Source organism: Ixodes scapularis, unplaced genomic scaffold (genome assembly GCF_016920785.2).
Source record: "Ixodes scapularis isolate PalLabHiFi unplaced genomic scaffold, ASM1692078v2 PGA_scaffold8__174_contigs__length_109621045, whole genome shotgun sequence".
Taxonomy (NCBI): Eukaryota; Metazoa; Arthropoda; class Arachnida; order Ixodida; family Ixodidae; genus Ixodes; species Ixodes scapularis.
The window spans coordinates 3,063,889-3,086,315 of record NW_024609883.1 but is presented as its reverse complement, the minus strand read 5'-3'; the positions used below and the strand labels follow the sequence as shown (position 1 = coordinate 3,086,315).

At 48.4% G+C, this 22,427-nt stretch overlaps 1 protein-coding gene across 1 annotated transcript; it reads left to right on the top strand.

Annotated features, from left to right (window-relative positions):
* The first annotated feature begins 21,165 nt into the window (after positions 1–21,165).
* On the top strand, positions 21,166–22,211 carry LOC115319177. The gene has a single exon (XM_040502305.2). It carries the CDS (start codon positions 21,238–21,240, stop codon positions 22,153–22,155), a length of 918 nt encoding a protein of 305 aa, XP_040358239.2. The 5' UTR covers positions 21,166–21,237; the 3' UTR covers positions 22,156–22,211.
* Positions 22,212–22,427: the final 216 nt, after the last annotated feature.

Sequence of the window (22,427 nt, the reverse complement as noted above, 5' to 3'; positions counted from 1 at the left end):
ACCGCGAGGTGTTCCACAACCTCGTGATCCGTCAATGCGTTGTGCTTGTTTGTACTTTTTTTTTTTTTTTGTCTGACGCAAAATTTTATTTTATCGTTATCTTTCACACAAACGTCCTTCCGCCTTGGGGTCGTGGAAGTCGGGGATGAAACGCGCACAGAGTAGATCGTTGTTTTCCTCCTTTATATTTTTCACGGACGTTCTGTGAGCTCCGTACGGTTCGTGGTCACCGCAATTTGACGCGGGGAAAACCGGGTCGAATGCTCTGTAGTCAGGGTATTCTTAGGGGAGGGTGATAACTCGCTGTTCTTCTGGAAATTCACAAATATCCCAACATGGTGACATGGTAATAATTAAAGTATGTTTTTTCCGGTGTTTATTTTTGAGCAAAACGTCGGTGCATGTTTTTGATGCTTATTTTTTTAAACACTAGTTTATTATGATTGAACGTCTCGTGATGATGCTAAAAAGCGTTGATAACAGAGGAAGAAAAATGCGATTGGACAAGAACATTTCCAATTCTATTCACATATCTCATACGCTCTTCTCGTGGGAGCATCTATCCCGACCAAAAATGCCTGTGAACGCATAATCAGTGTACAATCTTTTGGCCTAGAGAGCTATTGCACACGCTCGAACGCGCTTCACAGACGTTGGTGGCACCCAGAAGGCGAGTTTTTGAATGGTCTGTTGTAGGCAAAAGGAACAAATAACAATCAACGCATCTAAGTTCCCCAAGCGAAGAGGCGCGTTTCTAATGTCAATGGTTCCGGACGACACTAATGTTGTTGACGTTGTCTTCCAAGAACCACACCGACTACTGAATAGGCACTGGAAGGATGGAGAATTGACGAGATAAAATGTTTCACAAACTTCTACAGAGAAGGCGTTTCGAAGAAACTAGCCGTCGCTAGGGCGGGAACAGTCACCGACTGGAGTGTTTTGGTTTTACCCAGGCCGAATAGAATATTTCGAATCACCTGAGTTTTTCAGTTGTAACCAATTTAGTATTTTTGTCACCGGCGGATGTTTATCAACTCAGAATAATAAAGTTTGTCCTAAAATATGTTTTTTTTCTTGGTGAATAGAGGTGATTTGTTGAGTTGAAAACTTCGCATTATCAAAATAACAAACATCGAAACGCTGAACACCGGATAATGAAGTTGCTAAAAGGCCAAAGCGCCGGAAGGCAACCCTGAACTGCAACAATATTTATTTACTTCGACTTCGAAACGTATTTTTGCAAGGCAAACTGGACGAGGGCAAGAAAGAAGGGAGAATGAAAGGGCCGGGATGGGAAAGGTAGTTCGGAAGAATAGAGTGAGGAGAATAAGGAGTTTCAGCAGATCGTTCCCGCAACCCGCTAAGCGCCAGTTTAGCTCTGCGTCATCCGCCACAAGACCTTGAACTATGCAGAAAAGACTGGAGGCGTGCATGCTCAGTTGCGACACGTTCTTTGAGGATACCGATACGGAGGAGAAAAACGGCCTGCTGAATCTCGCTATCTCCAAAGCTGACTGGTAACGCCACGCAGAGGAAACGGCGGCCAAACGTTCCGGGCGTTGAAAATGAACCTCCTTTCGAGATATGCTCATGAAGGTGGTGCATATGTTATGTTTGCAGCGACGCATAGCAAACGCCTCAACGATCGCGATTCCTTTCAAACTCTGGCCCACGCAAATGATAATCTACAACGCGGTCAAAAGCGATGTCTTGGGCACCCCGATAAGTTGTTTTTGTTTGCACTGCGGATTATCGGTTTCCCGAAGTTAGCATCAAAGAAGTTCAAAGTGGGGAGTTTCTGTGTGCCTAACAGAAAATTAGGCACCCCCAACATTCCATAGCTTCGCTTAGTGAAGTGGCCTACTAATCCTTGGGGTCTCGTGCCTAGTTGTTCTGAAAACAAAGAGGAAAAAAAAAAAGAAAGAAGGAACTCTTGAACGTGTGTGTTTAGACTTGAGTGACACACCCAACCTCTTTCGTAACAAGAGTCGTAAGAAAATTTCTACCTCTCTCCAATATATGTGTCCTCGTAGGACCGCCGAGCTCGTCAAATAGCGAAGCACAAGGAACCGCTCCCTTGCGGCAACACAAAAATATTCTATAATATAATTTGTACACTCGTTACTTTCACAACACCATGGGACCTCGTATTTTATCCTTTCCTCGTTCATATTTCTTTCTGCGCGTTATGGTTGTTATGGCGGCAGGTGCGACTTCACTCTCGATTTTGAACGTTAGCTGAAAGAAGAGACGCAAAAATTGAGGTGGGTAATGACTCAGGATATTGCAGTGCGTCCCGAGATTTATGTTTTTATATAGTAAATAAATTTGTTCTCTGGAGTTAGCAACCCACCGCAGTTCTCCAGCCGTGATAAATTTGGAAGGCAGTGAGGGAAAAATGTGACTTCGGTTACCACGTCTAGTTTGAGGTAAGCGGGGCAGACAGCAGCGGAGAGAGGGGGGATTCAATGCGGACGCTGACATCGTCGGTCCCGAGATACAGAACGAGGCGAAGCGCGCTCGCTTTGCATCTACGCTTTGCCTTTGTTCAACTGTTCGTCAGCGTGATTTGTTTCTGATACAATGAGTTTCGCCGGTTGTTTCTGCGGAAATAAAGCAAAAGGACACTAAATATTGTCATTGCAAATGATGTTTTACCAGCTTTTGCATTTATGAGAGCAAAGCATAAAAAAGATGCTGGGCCTTTTCCTCGATATGATCTCTATGTTCGATGTAGACCATCGCGATGCTCGTAAGAGACATCAATGCAAAGTCCTACTTTTCTCTCCCGCCCGGCTCTGTAAAACCACCGAGATCGTCAAATACCTCAAGCAAAGTAGGAGCACCAGTTCGTCTGAAAAAGCTCCTTCAATAGATGTAGAAGCCTTGTCTATGTTATACTATTTTCAACCGGATATAAACGCGACTAAAATATTAAGGTGGGCTAGTTGGATATGCATTTTCGAAAGAAATAGCGCGAAGGTCAAAAACAAACTGACGGTACAAGCGCTAACTCACAACTGTCGTTTTAATAATCACAGAGAAGACGAGAAAGAGGTAGCGTTTCTTTCTCGTCTTTCTTTTCGGTATGAAAAAATTCCCAAAATGAAATTGTCTTGATGGAAGAGGCAGTTACGTTGAGAGAACAGAGAGATAACAATAAAGGAAGAGGGCGTTACATTAAAAACTCGGAATTAGCAGAAAGAAAGGAAGAAGTTGTCCACAGTAAACCAAAGGAACCACCTCAAGTAGGAAAGTTAAGGTAGTTAAGTTCTTTTTCAGTTAATGCCACTGATGGTGCACTGACACACGAGTTCTCCTTTTCTTTTATGGTCATTGCCTCGTATATTTCCCTTGATGTCTTCTCACGGTACCTTCGAAGGACCCTTGTCTCTGTAAGTTTTGGCTTGCAGTGACAGTCTCTTACGTGCACTGCAAGATGCCCCGATGGTGTTGAATTGAGTGACGCAGCGTGTTCACGTAACCTGGTGTTCACACACCGGCCAGATTGACCAACATATACTCTGCCACAGGTGAAAGGTATTTCATATATAACCTGGCTTTGGCAAGGTATATATGTTTGCTTGTGCCTCTGGCCGCATTCTTTGCGACGGTCTTGTGGGGAATTTATCACAGGACAAAGCTTCTTTAGCTTGTCTGGTGCTGAAAAGACGACAGGGGTGTCATACCTGGCAGCCACCTTTTTCATGTTGTGTGATACCCGGTGAATGTAGGGTATTACAGCCGGGCGTTGTCCTTTGTTCTTGGCTTTTTCTCTCTGTCTGCGGATGTTGATCATTCTTTCTACTACATCGTACAAGGTGGTACTTGGATAACCAGAGGTCTTGAGTCGGTTTATCTCTGTCTCGAAGCTCTGTCTTGCCGTGTGGTCACATGACTTTTTCAGGCCTGCGCTAATAGAGTTTTTGATTATAGCCATTTTAATGAGTTTCGAATGGGAGGACTCATATTGGAGTATATGTTTTCTTGAGCGTGGCATGTACATCCAGCAAGTGTGGTTTTGTTGGAATATCATCTGTAGATCAAGAAATTGAAGGCTATTGCCTGTCGGTAGCTCATGTGTAAAGGTGAGTCCTTGTGCGTTTTCAGTGAAGATTGAACGTATATTGTTGATTTGTTGCTCGTTATTTACATCAGGTCTGTTTTTTAGTAGCACGAGATAATCGTCCGCATATCTGTATATTTTTGACACCTGGGTGTTTGATATCCGCTGGGCGATGGCCCGATCGCATTTGGATAAGAAGATGTCGCATAACACTGGTGCTACACATGATCCAATGCAAATTCCTTTCTTTTGCAGGTAAGTATTCCCGTTGAATGAGACGACTGTGGATGCTAGGTAGAATGTCAGTAACTCCAAGAATGACTCAAGATGTACGCCAGATTTGTTTTGGAAGGGCACTGTACCATTTTCTTCGATACACTCTTTTACAGCTACGAACAGTTGGTCATGAGTTATTGAATAAAATAAATCTTCCTCGTCAAGGGAAAAACCATATTGTACTATTATGTTGTCATTTTTTAGATCGTGTATAACTTGTTCTGAGTTTGAGATCAAGAACGGATCTTCCAGGCGGAAATTTGATAACTGACTAAATAGGAACATTGACATAGCTCCTTGCCAAGAACCTTTTTCAGTTACGACTACACGGAAGGGACATTCCACTTTGTGTGTTTTAGCCGTAAAGGACACATCCAAAACATCTTTCTTGGATGCGGTAATTTGCTTTTTCAGATTTGTTAACTCAAGCTTGAAGCACAGTTGAAGTGCTTTAGCTTTCACTTTTTTAATCTTTATATCTGGCAAATGGTTGAAGTTCTTTTGTATGGCATACGACAAATCCCCCTTCCTTATCTGAAACTAGGAGATTCAAATTGTGTGTTTTGAAATAATCGACCACTCTAGGTCTTATTATCTTGTTCTTAACATGTCCGGATTTCAACCAAACATCAACATCAACAACAACAAGCTTGAGTTAACAAATCTGAAAAAGCAAATTACCGCATCCAAGAAAGATGTTTTGGATGTGTTCTTTACGGCTAAAACACACACAGTGGAATGTCCCTTCCGTGTAGTCGTAACTGAAAAAGGTTCTTGGCAAGGAGCTATGTCAAGGTTCCTATTTAGTCAGTCATCAAACCTCCGCCTGGAAGATCCGTTCTTGATCTCAAACTCAGAACAAGTTATACACGATCTAAAAAATGACAACATAATAGTACAATATGGTTTTTCCCTTGACGTGGAAGATTTATTTTATTCAATACCTCATGACCGACTGTTCGTAGCTGTAAAAGAGTGTATCGAAGAAAATGGTACAGCGCCCTTCCAAAACAAATCTGGCGTATATCTTGAGTCATTCTTGGAGTTACTGACATTCTACCTAGCATCCACAGTCGTCTCATTCAACGGGAATACTTACCTGCAAAAGAAAGGAATTTGCATTGGATCATGTGTAGCACCAGTGTTATGCGACATCTTCTTATCCAAATGCGATCGGGCCATCGCCCAGCGGATATCAAACACCCAGGTGTCAAGAATATACAGATATGTGGACGATTATCTCGTGCTACTAAAAAACAGACCTGATGTAAATAACGAGCAACAAATCAACAATATACGTTCAATCTTCACTAAAAACGCACAAGGACTCACCTTTACACACGAGCTACCGACAGGCAATAGCCTTCAATTTCTTGATCTACAGATGATATTCCAACAAAACCACACTTGCTGGATGTACATGCCACGCTCAAGAAAACATATACTCCAATATGAGTCCTCCCATTCAAAACTCATTAAAATGGCTATAATCAAAAACTCTGTTAGCGCAGCCCTAAAAAAGTCATGTGACCACACGGCAAGACAGAGCTTCGAGACACAGATAAACCGACTCAAGACCTCTGGTTATCCAAGTACCACCTTGTACGATGTAGTAGAAAGAATGATCAACATCCGCAGACAGAGAGAAAAAGCCAAGAACAAAGGACAACGCCCGGCTGTAATACCCTACATTCACCGGGTATCACACAACATGAAAAAGGTGGCTGCCAGGTATGACACCCCTGTCGTCTTTTCAGCACCAGACAAGCTAAAGAAGCTTTGTCCTGTGATAAATTCCCCACAAGACCGTCGCAAAGAATGCGGCCAGAGGCACAAGCAAACATATATATATAACCTTGCCAAAGCCAGGTTACATATGAAATACCTTTCACCTGTGGCAGAGTATATGTTGGTCAATCTGGCCGGTGTGTGAACACCAGGTTACGTGAACACGCTGCGTCACTCAATTCAACACCATCGGGGCATCTTGCAGTGCACGTAAGAGACTGTCACTGCAAGCCAAAACTTACAGAGACAAGGGTCCTTCGAAGGTACCGTGAGAAGACATCAAGGGAAATATACGAGGCAATGACCATAAAAGAAAAGGAGAGACTCGTGTCAGTGCACCATCAGTGGCATTAACTGAAAAAGAACTTAACTACCTTAACTTTCGTACTTGAGGTGGTTTCTTTGGTTTACTGTGGACAACTTCTTCCTTTCTTTCTGCTAATTCCGAGTTTTTAACGTAACGCCCTCTTCCTTTATTGTTATTTCTCTGTTCTCTCAACGTAACTTCCTCTTCCATCAAGACTGTGGACTAGCAAATCTTGCTTGTCTACAGTTTTTGATATTTTGGGACCCAGATCTGTCGGGGACTTTGTGTTTCGTGCGAGGGCATCCGTCGTGGTCTGGAGCCCATGCGTCGACAACTTGGGCAGCGCCGACCCCGTCCCTGCTGAGGTTCCGCGATGACCGGCAACGGCCGGTCGACGCAGCTGAACTCGCCATTCGCATCGCGGCTGCGGAGTCGCAGCCGAGCTCTCAATGCCGAAGAACAGCCGGCTTCTCAGCTCGGTGCCCTCGCCGGGGCTGCGGATGCGACTCCTGCAGCTCGCGGGACGATGGAAAGCATGAAGCCCCAAGATACTCATGCACTAGACCACTCAGCCTCGAGTGGCGTCCTCGAGCCCGTGGAGACTGATCTCGAGACATCGAACAGCTTCGCGGAGCTCTCCGAGGACGCCCGGGACCCCGAGGCTGACCTGACAAGTCTCTGCAACAAAGGGGCTTCACCCGCGGCTATCGCGGCACCCCTACATTGTGCGAAAACACACTCGGAACTTGGATGGGCGTACGCGTGTGGAACGAAGAAGAAGCTCAACAAGAAGCGGATCGGCGCTTCTCAGATTGACACGCGGCCGCCTGTTAGACGTCGAACGACGCCCATACCAGCCAACGAAATCGAGATCACCCTCAGACCCAACCAAGGACTAGCGCTCGGGCAGGTAGGAAGCATCGAGCTCGGAATAGCGATTATTACCGAGGTTGGAAAACCACATATCTGCGGAAAGAACGACTTCACTGCTTACATCAGATACGGCTCCAACATCGTCGTGATCAGCACGGCGAGAACGGACACCGCCGAGGAAATCAAGAAGATCACAAGACTCCGCTTACGTGGGAGGCTCCACGAGTTCAACACACACGTCGTCATGGACGGTACCATAAAGGGAGTCATCCACGGAATATCGGCAGGCACCAAAGAAGAGGAGCTTATGGAGTTTCTCGACACCAGGAACGACAGTAACAGGATCGTTCAGACGAGAATGATGGGAAGATCAAAGACAGCTCTGCTGACTTTCATTGGAGACAGACTACCCAAGGTAGTCTACGGCATGGGCACGATTATCTCGGTAAATCCGTATGTCCCCACGAGACAAGTGTGTTACAGCTGCATGAAACCGGGGCACAGGATCGACGTTTGTCCATTTCCAGACGTAAAAGCTTGTCAGAGGTGCGGCAAGAGGCAGCCTAAAGAAAACCACATGTGCGTCCCCAGATGCGTACTATGCGGGGGAGAACACGTCACCGGGGACAAAGAATGCAAGCAAAAGTACAAGGCGAGGTTCCAAGCAGGTAGCCACCAGCAAGGAATGAGTCAACGAAAGGAGGGAGAAGAGAGAAAGGAAAGGAAGTGGCAGCCGCCACCCGAGACACGACGCAATGAAGTCATCCGAAAGAAGTATACAGAAGAGGACTCTCCGCAGCTACCAGCCAGCCCGTGGGCAGCAGCGGCAACGATGACGACGGCAACCATGGGAAAAGGCCCAACTGAAGAAACAAGGAGGCTACGGGCCCATCTTGGAAGGAAAGAAGCTGAGGTGGAGAAGATGAAGGATGAAATGGCCACCATGAGAAACGAAATCCGGCAACTCAGGAACGCGCTCCAGACGCAAACGGAAAGAAAAAACAGTGAGAAACCGGCATACCGAGCAAAACTGAAACCAAGAGGCGAAGCACCGGTACCCAAGACTCTGAGCAACGAGGCGCAAGAGATGAAACAAGAAATGATAAAAGAACTGAAACAGGAGATACAAAAATGGATGACCGACATGTTCAAGAACCTTCAAATTGGAAGGGGGGCAGAAGAAAACCCACCCAACAAGAGGAGAAAAAAACCCTACAGCAAGGACGAATCAAACTATGAGAGCGACTCGAGCTCGGTTGTAGACATGGAAAAGACGCAACATGATTACGACTAAGCGCAAGGGAAAGATCAGAATACCACAGGCACCTACAATCATCTGGCAATGGAACTGTAGGGGACACAAACAGAAGCAAAGCAACTTCAACTTTCATATACAAAACCAAATCATCAGACCAAATATTATTGCACTTCAAGAGGTCAGCGGAGTACCTAAGATCTCGGGGTACGCCACCTTGGTCAGCCAAAAAAATAAGCCAAGAACGGCGACTCTGATAAGCAAGAACCTCACAGCCATAGAGCACAAGCTCAAGGAGCAAGGGGTGGAACATGTTCTACTCGAAATCATACCCAAAAAAAAAGAAAGACAAGAGTCTATTCGTGTTAAACGTATACAGCCCGCCGAGATACGTCGTCCAGGACTTCAGGTCCCTGTTCCGAGAAGCGAGCAAGATCGTTGGAGGCAACGCACTCGTATTGGTCGGCGACTTTAACGCGAGACACACGAGCTGGGGGTACCAAGAGGACTCGAAGAAAGGAAAGCAACTGGCAGCAGCGATCGACAACGAAAGACTGGAGATCATCAACGACCTACTCAGACCCACACGCACTGGGAACAGCATCAACAGAGACACTAACCCAGACCTCACTATGATAAAAAATCTGGACCAGCACAAGGTTACCTGGAAGAATACCGAGGAAACGATCGGCAGCGACCACGCAATCATAGAGATAAGTGTGGAAGCGAGCACTAACAGACGCAAGATTGGCGCCTCGAAAATGACCAACTGGAACAAGTTCAGACACCTCGGACCGTTCAGACACCTCGGACCACCCGTGACAATATTGGAGACCTGGAGACGTGGGTGGCGGAGCTACAAGCCACCAAAGCACCAAGGAGATTAGCCTAACCGAGGCCATACCGGAGGTGGATACGCACCTTCTTGGGCTGTGGGAAAAGAGAAAGGGAATAGTCAAAAGGTGGAAGAAACAAAAGCACAACAGAAAGCTCAGGCTCCGCATCTCGGTGCTAAACAAACAGACCGAAGAATACGCCACGCAATTAGCCCAGCAGAACTGGGACCAGAAGTGCGACTCCCTCCGGGGAACTTTGGGACTTGCTCAGACGTGGAGACTACTACACCACCTGGTATCCCCAGCGCAAACCAAGTCAGAAGGATGCAAAACGACCCTAAAGATCGTCCACTCCTACAAGGGAACTGACGAGGATCTACTGAAACAGATCAAAAAGAAATATATTGGTGAGCCTGTACCACCACAAGACGAGGCGAGATGTATACGGTACACGGGAAGAGCCAACGAGAAGCTGGATCGGGAGTTCGAGGAGGCCGAAAGATCGCAGCTGTACAAGACGCAAAGAATACTACCCCGGGAAGAGACAAAGTCACCAATGCCATGCTCAAGAACCTGGGCTGCGAGCAGCAAACGAACTTAACCAACTTCTACAACAAAAACTGGAACCAGGGAACCCTACCCGGAGAATGGAAGCACTCTGAGATAAAACTCATTCCGAAACCCGGAAAGATCCCGGGTATAGAGAACATGAGACCCATCTCTCTCACGTCGAACATGGGCAAGCTCATGGAGAGGATGGTGCAGGGAAGGCTCGTGAGACACCTCGAAGAAGAGAACCTGATGCCCGACACGATGTTCGGATTCAGGGCCCGCCTAAGCACCCAGGACGTGCTTCTACAATTAAAGGAAGAAGTACTTGGGGACAACAACATCCCCAAGTACGGCGAAAACATCGTGATGGCTTTGGACCTAAACGCCGCTTTCGATAATGTTCCGCACAAGGCAGTATTAGAGAGCCTCAACAAGATCAGCTGCGGAGAGAGAACCTTCGAATATGTCAAGACGTTTCTCACGGACAGGACGGCAACCATAACCATCGGCAACGTAAAATCGAAAGAAACTAGCGTCCCCAACAGAGGCACCCCGCAAGGTGCGGTCCTATCGCCGCTGCTGTTCAACCTGGCACTCAGGGACCTGCCGGTGGAGCTAGAAAAGATTGAAGGGATAAGACACGCAATTTATGCTGACGATATCACGATCTGGACCACCGAAGGATCCCTCGGCGAGAAGGAAGAGAGACTCCAGAGAGCCGCAGACACGGTCCATGTGTACGTGAAGAGCCGCGGACTGAGGTGCTCTCCAGAGAAATCCGAAATTATAAGGATTCACAGGAATGGATACGACCGAGGAGTACCCATTAATGTATCTCTGGACGGACAAGACATACCCGAGGTCAAGCAGTTGAGAATCCTGGGCATGTTGATCCAACATAACGGGAAAGCCACGCGCACCATACAATTACTACAGAAAACAACTGAACAGGTGACCAAGATGATCACTAGGATCACGAACCGGAGAAGAGGGCTCAAGGAAAAGGACGTCATGAAGCTTATACAAGCACTGGTTATTAGCAGAGTAGTGTACAGTCTACCGTATCACTACCTCGACATGAAAGAACAAGAGCAGGTCGAAGTCCTCATCAGAAAAACATACAAGATAGCGCTCGGGCTTCCGCAGAACGCCCCTACTGCAAAACTAGAACAAATGGGGGTGCACAACACCTTCCAGGAACACAAAAAAGCCCTACTGATGGCACAACGAAGCAGACTAAAGAAGAGCGGGACTGGCAGACAGCTTATACAAAAGCTCGGGTACGGCGACTGTACAGAAGTTATCCGAAATTCCAGGGAACTGGGCGCCGGAGTCAAGGGAACCTACATAGTTAGGCCCATACCGAAGCACATGAACCCCATCATGCACCGGGGAAGAAGAAGAGCAAGAGCGCAATACTATGAGCATGAAGGCAAAGACAACGAGACATTCGTATACGTGGACGCAGGGGACTACCGCCGGGATGCCAAGGTAGCTGTGGCATTGGACCACGCATACGACGAGATATCCAGCTGCTCCATCAAGAACGCCAGCATGGAGGGGGCGGAAGAACACGCCATCGCCCTCGCCATGATCCACGGCTACAGGACAAAGAAATCCTACACGATCCTAACCGACTCACAAAATGCCTGCAGGAACTACCTGTGGGGTTTTATCAATAAGACATCAGCAGCAGCCCTAGAACGCGCCTGGAAGGAAGGCGTGATCCACAAAATCATTTGGATCCCAGGGCATGAGGGATTGACCGGTAACCTGATCGCAGACGCCGTCGCTCGAGCATACACCAACTGAGCGGCGGAAGAAGCGAGCGGGCCAACGGAACCAGTACCTCAAACCTACAGCAGCGTACTCAACTACTACAAAGCGGGGAGAATGAGTCTCCCACCCCCGCACCCCAAGCTCAGCAGAAACAAGGCCGTCAGGTGGCGACAGCTGCAGGCGGGAACCTTCCCCAGCTTGCTACGCTTCCACCACATAAGCCCGGAATCATACTCGGACAGGTGTCCCTGGTGCCAAGCCAGGGCGACCCTCTACCACTCCACGTGGGAATGCACCCGAAACCCCACACTTCCTACGGTACAAGACAACAGTCGGCAGCAGTGGGAGGCCAAGCTAGCGTGCAGCGACCTGGAAAATCAGGAATTCCTGATTGAAAGGGCCTGCAAGGCGGCGGAAGCCAACAGCATCCTGGACTAGGGAAAACCGACCACTAGTTTTTTTTTTTTTTTTTTTTTAAATTCAATAAACGTTTTCTGATTTATCAAGACAATTTCATTTTGGGAATTTTTTCATACCGAAAAGAAAGACGAGAAAGAAACGCTACCTCTTTCTCGTCTTCTCTGTGATTATTAAAACGACAGTTGTGAGTTAGCGCTTGTACCGTCAGTTTGTTTTTGACCTTCGCGCTATTTATTTCAAAAATATAAACGCGACGTTCAACTTGTAAAACCTCCAATAAGTGAAAGTGTACGATAGCATCCGTCGTATATTTATTACTTCCATAACATCGTGGCACCTCCTATGCTAATCTTTCCTCGTTCAAATGTTTCTTTTTTTCTGGCATTACGGCTGTTGCATCGTGAAATAAAAAAAACGACGCAACAGTTATTTAATTACATGCACGAAGCAAGTAATCTAAAGACCGTACATTCGGTGGTTTCAGTCCACCTAAGTTTATGAGTCCCCCATGTCATGTGTTGAAACAAGTAAAAGTCATTGCCAAAATGATTAGAATAGAAAGTGAGCCTAACACGGGTATCTTCCAGCAAACGTTCGCGCGCCTTCAATACGATTTCTCAATAAATCGCCACTCTGCCCCTTGGACACACTTTGGAAATTGGGGACCAACACATGTTTACGTCCTTGAGTCAGCGTGTAGTGCTGCACCGCAATAAAATGCAAAACGAACTCTATAGGCTGGTTCACACTGTTTGTTTTTGCTAGCTTAGGAGGGGGTCACATACCCTATGTTTAGAGCTCTGTGTTTTCGGATAAATCCGAAAAACTCCGAAAAACACCCGCCGGTAAAATTTTTGTCCATTCGGATTTATCCGATAAACTCCGAATTGTTATGTGCCCATGCCCCTCCCCCCCCCCCCCCCCCCCCACACACACACACACACACACACTCAAGAATTTTTTTTTTTTTTTTACAATTTGAGCAGCGCAAGATTAATGGTCCTGGGAAAATGACACCATAATTATCTTTCAAGCCTCGGACCGTTGTCAAAAGGGGGTCTTACGGCTTGTCTCGTCAAGGTTGGTTCAGGGAAGCAGGTCATATGGTGCCATTCGTGTCACGACAAAAGCCACTCTTTTGGTTTCCAGTTTGGGCCATGGGATTTGGGATTTAGAGAAATGAGAGGGTGTGTTTCTGGGGGTAACAGTGAAAGGTATGGACCATAGAGACTGTATAAAATAGGGAAGAGGGGCAGTATCGAAGCCACACTTGTGTGCGACTTTTATCGTGGGACGAATTAGTATTGCCAATGACACGAACGCCAAATTCAACTGAAGAAATCTTAATTGATACAAGCGCGTTTTATTTCTACGTTTGCATCCGGTTATTATTTAATATTTTTTAATAGGAAGCACTGCTAAATTAATCTCCGAATTTGAGAGAATTGGGGATTTACGCAAAATAAACTCCGATAAACACCGAATTTTCGCTAAAAAATAAACTCCGAAAAACACCCTCCGAATTTTACGAAAAATAAACTCCGAAAACACGGAGCCCTACCTATATTCTTATCTTCCTCCAGGACAGACGTACAGAGTCATACCGCAACACGCATATGTGGAACACACAGAGCTGTCGCTCTCCTGTTGGCGGTACAGTAGCAGACGACACGACATAGCTCCGTGGTCTATCAAGGGCATGGCTTTTTGCCCTCGCCCACGCACCTCCGTAGGCGAGGGCAGGGGCGTGGGCGTGTAGCCGCGGCCGTTGAAGACTAGGGAAATGGTCTCAAAGGACCAAGAAATGTTTTTTTTTTTTTTTTTTTGGGGGGGGGGGGGTATATAATAATCACGTGCCGTTAGTATACTCTAGTTGCTAAGCCAAATAAATATTTGCAGCTTGTGAGAATATGTTTGCGTGACGATTTACCGTTCGCACTACTGACGGATGTTAGCGAACCCTTCATGTTAGTGGCTCGAAGTTATCGGTACCCCTTCAGATGGACTTCATCATATATATATATATATATATATATATATATATATATATATATATATATATTTATTGCTTCCAGGGTGTTGTAACAATCACAAACACGCGAGAAAAAAAATCTTATTGAGTACGCGTGATTTTGGGCGTCGCAGCTCTAAAGATGCCCGATAAATGTCGTTCAGCTTGGGGAAAAACCAATCCTTTTTGTTGGAAGTTTGACTAGCGTATGCTCGCAGCTCGTTTCCTGTCTGTTTTGTCTGTACTCCGTTTCACCGTAATTTGGCAAACCTCAGTTAGAGCTGCTGTGAGGGAATCACAGTCGCGGAGCAAAGCACGTGGCAGCTACTTTTAGGAGCAGTTCTATGGCACCTGGAGCGCGTTTCTGACTGGTGTGTTCAGCGTCCTATCCCGCCCACACATTAAAAGTGGTCCCGCAGTGGTAAAAAATGACGTCACAGAAGCCGGAACGTCATGCTGTTGTCTGTCGCGGTCCTGGCGATTCATCGTAGGAATGCTGGCGAAAAGCACAAGCGAACGCAAGTGTCGCTGTCGCCATGGCGTCCCAACGAAAAACAATTATGCAATTTTGACGTTTTTGTAATTCGGTATTTTAAATAACCGTATATTTTTTTAAGAAACTGAAGACATCATAATTAAATAGGAACTTTCATGCTAAAACATGCAGTGCGAAGGGAAGCCAACTACTTTTTTTTAATGTCCAAAAAAAGAGGCTTTGCAGCATCGTTCGTACAGTTTTTTCTCGCACATTATGTGATGTTTTCTAACGCGAAAGTACCGACGTAGAAACGCTGTGGAGACGACATGAAAAAAAAGAAAATTGAAGTGAACCCAGTCTTGTAGTGAAACGAAAAAACAACAACAAATATTTAACGATTTTTTATGGTAAACGCTTCACCTCTAAGTAGAACTTCAACCAAGTGGCGGTTACGCGCTTTCATGCCCATTTCAACGAAGTTGGGAGAACGATGTATCGCGTCTTGTGAATACACATGTGGAGCAGCATGTTTATGTTAGAGGCATTGTGTGTAATAGCTGCGCAGTACCTGCCAAAAGAAGATATTATTTGGGCACAGTCTCCGTTTCCGTCTACGTGTGCTACGAATACAGCAACTCTGTTCGTATAAGAAGTGATGAGGAAATGGCGTGCCCTTGATGATACGATTGTGATTATAAAATACAATTTTTAATGAACAAATAATTGCGACCTGTCCGGTCGCCTGGAACCCGAAAACTACTATCGTTCTCTGGAAAGTTCATTAGCTAAACCTACACCAGTTCCCGAATCCAACAGAGCACTTTTGAATTTTAGCGCTGTAGATAGCTCTACAGTTTTGCAACGTTGGAAAGCAACAGAATGATTCAGAATCACTGCGGAGTTGCTACTCGGGAAGATAAGACAGGTACTTGGGAGAAACGGACCGTGGGCATTTGAGACAGGGGAACTGCCGCGGGACAAACGTGTTACAATCGCATACCCTTCCAAGGCCGTCGCTTGGGCGACCGCGTGCGCCCAAGAAACCTTTCTTTTCTTCTCTTTTAGGGGGGGGGGGGGGGGGGGGAGGGGGGAGGGGGAGGGGGGGGAAGTGGTGAAGCGCTGATAATCTTCCTCCTTTGTGGCTTTTGACAGACGCACAACGAGACTGGCAGAACAAGCGCATGATTCATTTCTTTCGATGGAGGCGTTCTGTCTGTGTATGCGAACATGATTTTTTTTCCCCTTTTAGTAGTTAGTTCTTGCCTTGACTCAGGTCCCAGTGGGTGCGTGGTCATTGTATGCCCATCATTTTTTTTTTTTTTTTTTAGTTTATGGTAGTTTTTGCGCTGATGGGGTATCAAGGTAGACGAAAAAAAAAAAGAAATTGTGCCTTCACAAAAAAAAAAAAAAAGAAACAAAAAAAGTTGTTGCGATCAGGAGCGTTTTCAAAGCCCGGAGCACCTCGCCTTCGTTCCCGTGACCATGTCGCTCGCTTTCGCGTAGCACCCCTCAATTCTGAAAAGTGATAGCGGCGCCTGCACTGGAAGAAGTGCCGGTTTGCAGATACCCGGAGGACCGGGCAAAAACTACTTCCACCGAAAGTCCTCACCGCTGCGGACCCCCGGAAGCAACCTTTGACTGGGTGAGCCAAATTTTCACCAGTTTTGACCAAAACCACTAGAACGCGGGGAAAAGTAGCTATACCCAGCGAAGCCTACTTCACCGGCGCGCCGGCGGCGCTCTTCGCCGTCGAGTGGGCGTCCGGGGGTCCCTCCCCCACCCCCCGGGCTACCCAAGCATGGAGCCGACTGGACAGGCAATCGGAAATCAAGAGACTGATGGAAACACCATGCCCGAACTCGAGGATATGGACGAGGTGCAGGGCGAAGTCCATACCAATAATACCCCCGGTAATGACGAGCAGCAGTCAGCAGAGGAGACAAACTTTCCGCCCTGGATCAAGATACTTAGCCGGAAACAACAAAGACTTCAAAACCAGGCCTACCGGAAGACTCTAGAAGAATCTAGACGGAACGACGAGCAACCACCCCCCGGCAAGATGCCAACGGGCGCAAAAACCCGCCAGACGTCGAAACCGCAGAAGCGACAGCTCCCACCGCTACCGATTGAGGATTACAAAGTGGTCGTCCGCCCCTTGGATGGTCTGAACCTCGGAGCTTGGGGCCCCGATCAAGTCTACCGAGCCATCAAGTTGGCGGCGAAGCTCACTCCTCTCGAGACTGCGGAAATCAAGACGAGGCTCCGTAAGGACCAGAACTTGGCCGTTGTGAGCACTCCAAGTGTCGACACGTTGGAGCGACTTTGCAATATCTCCTCCATCGCACTCGGAGAAAAGCAGTTCCGAGTAAAACCTTACGCCGCCATGCCGGACGACTCCTGTAAGGGGGTCATCTCGGGCCTCACATCTCGGCCCTCGTCCGAGTGGCTCACTGAAGAACTCAACGCACGGAACACCAACTACATAGTCCTGAACGCTCGAATGATGGGTAGTACGACCTCAGCCATCATCACTTTTCACGGACTCAGGGTTCCCCGCCTAGTGTATATCGATGGCGGCGAATTTGAGTGCAGGGTCTACAGACCCAAAAAACAAGTCTGCACTAAGTGCCTAGGACTAGGACACCGAGAGGACGTGTGCCCTCAGCCTGAAAAGCAACGATGCCCGAAGTGTGGAACTGAAGGCAGTGCCATGGATTCGCACGAATGCGAAGCGAAATGCGTGAATTGTTGCGGGGCTCACCCGGCTACGGACCCTCGATGCCCCGCAAGGCAGCGAGCTCCGTACAACAAGTCACGCGTTCAGAAGTACCTGCAGCAACAACAACACGGCCGCCATCAGCAGGGAAGTCAACGGCCCCAGCACGTGGCTTCACCGCTTCAACCCGGGCAAGCGACCCAGGCTGCACTCCCCGAGGAGCAGTGGCCACGACTACCAACGAGGAGATGGGCGAACCACAACCCGTACGCTCTGCTGGCCTCTGAAACACTCGACAGCAGCCCAACGTCGACGGGCCCTCAAGGTTCAGACACCCGCTCCGGATCCAAGCGGGCCCGGAGCAGATCCAAGGCGAGATCTCGCTCCCGCAGCCGAGCCCGATCCCGGTCGAGACGGAGGATGCAGCAACAACGGTCGGCGCAGGAAGCTGAAACCCGAAAATCAAGGAGCCCCGGTCCAGAGGCCCCGAAGGTGAGCTGGACAGGGCAGCAGCCTCTCACTCCCTCCCAATTCCCCGCATGCCCCCCTTCTCCCGCTCCTAGATCCAGCGTTAGGACACAACACCACACACACAAACAAAACACTCAGCACACGTTCATTGAAAGCAATCCCTGTGCCACCGACACTTCCTTCCTGGATACCTTGAGGCGTGAACTCAGGGAGGAAATGCAGAGCTATCGAGATGAACTCCGCATGATTAGGGAGGAGATGCAGAGATCTAGGGAGGAGCTTAAAAAATCTAGACTTGAGCCACTCGGTCTCAGCGAAGAACTTAAACGCGAAGTAGCCAAACAGATCGCCGAGGCCAGACTTGGTATTAGCAAGGAACTGGATCACATGACCACTACACTCAAAGGGGACATGCAGACTGGCATGGATAACGCCCGTAGACAAATCCTTAAGGAAAATAGAGCCCAACTCCCTGAGCTGGTTCGAGACATTCTCTCCGCGATGCCTCGACACAGGCTCGGGGTAAAGAGCCTCAAGGCAGCGGGACACCGCTCGTCCGGAACAGGGTCTCCCCCAGTTACGCACTTAAGCTTATCCCAGAACCATCCCCAGAACTTTACTCAGGAACAACACAATGGAACGGGACAGTAACAGAGTCAGAGCGGCGGACCACCTGGTCCTCCGCAAACGCCCACCCAGTAACATACGCGTTTGGCAGTGGAACTGCAGGGGCTATCGGCGCAAGCGCGGGGCGCTCACGCAGTTCCTCGCCACACTCGACGAAAAACCTGAAGTTATCGCGATGCAGGAAACCGCGTGTACACCGGCACTCTCGGGATACGTGACTTGTGCTTCAAAACCGGAACACGAGGGCGTACCTCCGAGGGTAGCCACTCTCGTAGCCAAACATCTACCGTTCGTTCCACATCAGTTAGAAAGGGTCACTGGCATACCATATGTCTTTCTCGAGTTGCTCCCGCAGAAACACGGACAGAGCAGTCTTTTCGTCCTTAATTTGTACAGTTCACCGAGGGCGAGAAAAGACACCTTTGACGCGATTTTTAGAGACGCTATCGCCTTAACCAAACCGAGCGAGAATACGCTTCTCATAGTAGGGGATCTGAACGCGGCCCACCCGGCATGGGGATATTATCAAGAGTCGGTGAAGGGACGAAAACTAGCCACGGCCATAGACAGAAATCAGCTTACGCTCCTCAACGAGCCGGATCAGCCCACGAGGGTAGGAAACAGCGCGAGCCGCGACACGTGCCCGGACCTCTCCCTCGCCAGAGCGAGAGGCCCGTGCACGTGGACCAACCTCCAGGAGAGTCTGGGCAGCGATCATTTTATCATTCAAATTCAAGTTCCAGTGCAGGCTCATCGTAGACACAAGAAGGCCCTGCGGTTGGTCAACTGGGACTCGTTCCGCCAGCTCAGGGCTCAGACAAACGCCGAAGAGATAGATGAAAACGTACCATTGGCACAATGGGTAAGAAAACTCCACGCCGACATTCACAGAGTAACCAAGACAGTTCAGACGACGGACAAGGCGCCCGTCGTTGACCCGCATCTTCTCCATCTATGGGAAGCCCGTCGTGGCCTAACTAAAAGATGGAGAAGACAGAAACATAATCGGAAACTAAAAATTCGCATAGCCAAAATTACCCAAGAAGCCGAGCGTTATGCAGAGGAGCTCACCCAATCTAATTGGCATAAACTATGGGACAAACTACAAGGTACCCTAGGAACCAGGCAGACCTGGAGTCTGCTCAAGAGTCTGCTTGACCCCACAAAGAGTAGGACCGAAACCAACAAGGCTATAATAAAACTTGTTCATCAAACGGCACACAACGGGGAGAACGCCTTGTGGGAGTTCCTAAAGGAACGTTACATCGCATCCGGCCCCAGACCAAACTACCGCCCATATCCCCACGAAGAAGCAGACCATCCGCTGGATCAGGACATATCTGAATACGAAGTTAGGGGAATACTCACTGGCCTAACCCGCAATAGCGCTCCCGGAGAGGACGGAGTCACGTACAGGATTCTCAGGAATCTGGACGATGCCTCCGTTTCGGCCCTCACATCATACTTTAACAGGGTATGGAGTACCGGTGTCCTCCCACCGGAATGGAAACACGCCGAGATCACCTTCATCCCGAAACCTGGGAAGGCTCTCACGCTAGAAAACCTTCGTCCCATTTCACTAACATCGTGTATAGGTAAGCTTCTGGAACACATAGTTCTCAGACGCCTTCAATCCCATCTCGAAGCTAACGGATTTCTTGGGGACACAATGTTCGGGTTTCGACAAAATCTGTCAGCACAGGACGTCCTCCTACAGCTCAAAGAGGACATCCTAGACTTTCCTGGAAGAACGCAGACGAGAGCGGTACTCGCACTGGACCTTAGAGGAGCTTTTGACAACGTGTCTCACGACGCCATTCTCGAGGGCTTGACCAGAGCACACTGCGGCAAAAGAACTTACGACTATGTCCGTGCGTTTCTGACGGACAGGACTGCTACTCTAGGGCTGGGAGATCTTCGCTCCCAGCCCATCAAGCTCTCGGGGAGGGGAACGCCACAGGGTTCCATCCTTTCACCGACTCTTTTTAATATAGCCATTTCAAGTCTCCCGACCCTGCTGGGGGCCATCCCTAACGTCAGGCATGCTCTGTATGCAGACGACATCACCATCTGGACAAGCAAGGGTTCGGATGGTGAGATACAGGATGGACTTCAGGAGGCGGTCGAAATCACTCAGAAGGTTGCAGAAGCAGCAGGACTAACTTGCGCCGCCGACAAGTCTGAGCTTCTACTCATTAGAAGCAAACCTTGCACTAAAGCAGATGAAATTTGTTTAAATCTAAATGGAGAGAAGATACCCACAGTCGACAGACTCAGGGTACTCGGCCTACATATTCAGTCCAACGGCAAGGCATCCTTCACCGTGCAAATGCTTCGCAGGCAATGCCAGCAGATTGCCCACCTCATACGAAGGGTGGGCAATGGACGTGGCGGGCTTAAAGAAGCCGACACCGTGAGAATTGTCCAGGCTCTTCTAGTAAGTAGAGTTACCTACCATTGTCCTTTCCATAACTTTAAACGCAGAGAGATAGACACCCTCAATACGATCCTCCGAACTGCTATAAAAACGGCGGTTGGATTGCCTCAGCATACATCCACGCAGCGCCTTCTTCGACTTGGTATTCACAATACTATAGAAGAACTGATTGAGGCTCAGGCTGTTGGACAGCGTACAAGACTCAGCTACACACAGCCTGGAAGAAATCTCTTAGCCAGGCTGGGCTACAAACCACTTAAAAAAGAACAGGGCTGCATACAGCTAAAATCTGTCCCACCGAGCATTGCGGCTAAAATACGAGTTTTGCCCCTACCAAAGAACATGCATCCCACTCTTAATGCAGGTAGACGCCTCGCGCGTACCCGCTACCTAAGGCTCAAATATCAAAACGACCCAGACGTCTGTTACACTGACGCTGGGGAGTACACTTCCCCACGTGAGGCAAAGTGCATAGTCGTCTGCGACTCGCTTGGACGAGGTGAAGCGATAGCGTCTCTCGCCGCTCCCACATCGATCGCGGAGGCCGAAGAAGCGGCAATAGCATTAGCCGTAGCACAGATTTCGCGTAAAACTGAAAACACAGACAAGACCTGTACCATAATCACAGATTCACAGCCAGCGTGCAGGGCGTTCGCGCGATGCATCGTCTCACAACGAAGTGGACACATTCTAAACACAGTTAATCAAAGCACACTACCCGCAATCCAGATAGTCTGGACTCCTGGACATACCTCCCTTTCTGGCAACGAGAGTGCGGATGCACTCGCCCGAGAAATAGCCGGCCGGGCGTTGCATGGGGAAGGGGAGGCACCGGAGAATCACAACATGACCACATCGAACTTACGCACAGAGCCAACACCGCTTCACACGTACAATCAAATCACGGCATTTTACAGATCACAGCGTAGAACACTACCCCCTCCGCACAGGGACTTATCTAGGCAGGAAGGGATTGAGTGGCGACAGATACAAACACACACTTTCCCAAATTTGTACCACAAGCATCTATTTTTCCCAAACAGATACCGGGGCACCTGTCCCGGCTGCCAATCCCCCGAACCTTCCCTTTTCCACTCTACCTGGGCCTGCCCCTCTCCACCGGGGCAAGGCATCCTTCCCATCCCTGACCCATCCTTTACCTCCTGGGAGGCTGCGCTGTCTAGCGCAAAGCCCGAGGACCAGCGAATGCTGATCTCTCGGGCTAAGCGGATAGCAGAGGCCAACGGGGCCCTGGACTAGGGGCTCCCGACCAGAGAGAAGACACTCATGCCTTTTCCTTGAATAAAGTTTTTCCTCCTCCTCCTCCTCCCCTCAATTCTGAAGGCCACGGTGTTTTTCAGGGAAGGAGGCGATTTTAGGTGCGCGCAGTGTTACCAAAGGTGCAGGAATGAAAGCGTAACCCAAGCACTTGAAGAGAAGGGGAAGACGTTTACATTACGATACATTACATTACAAGAGAAGGGGAAGACGTTTACATTACGATACATTGTTTACATTATGATAAAAGACGG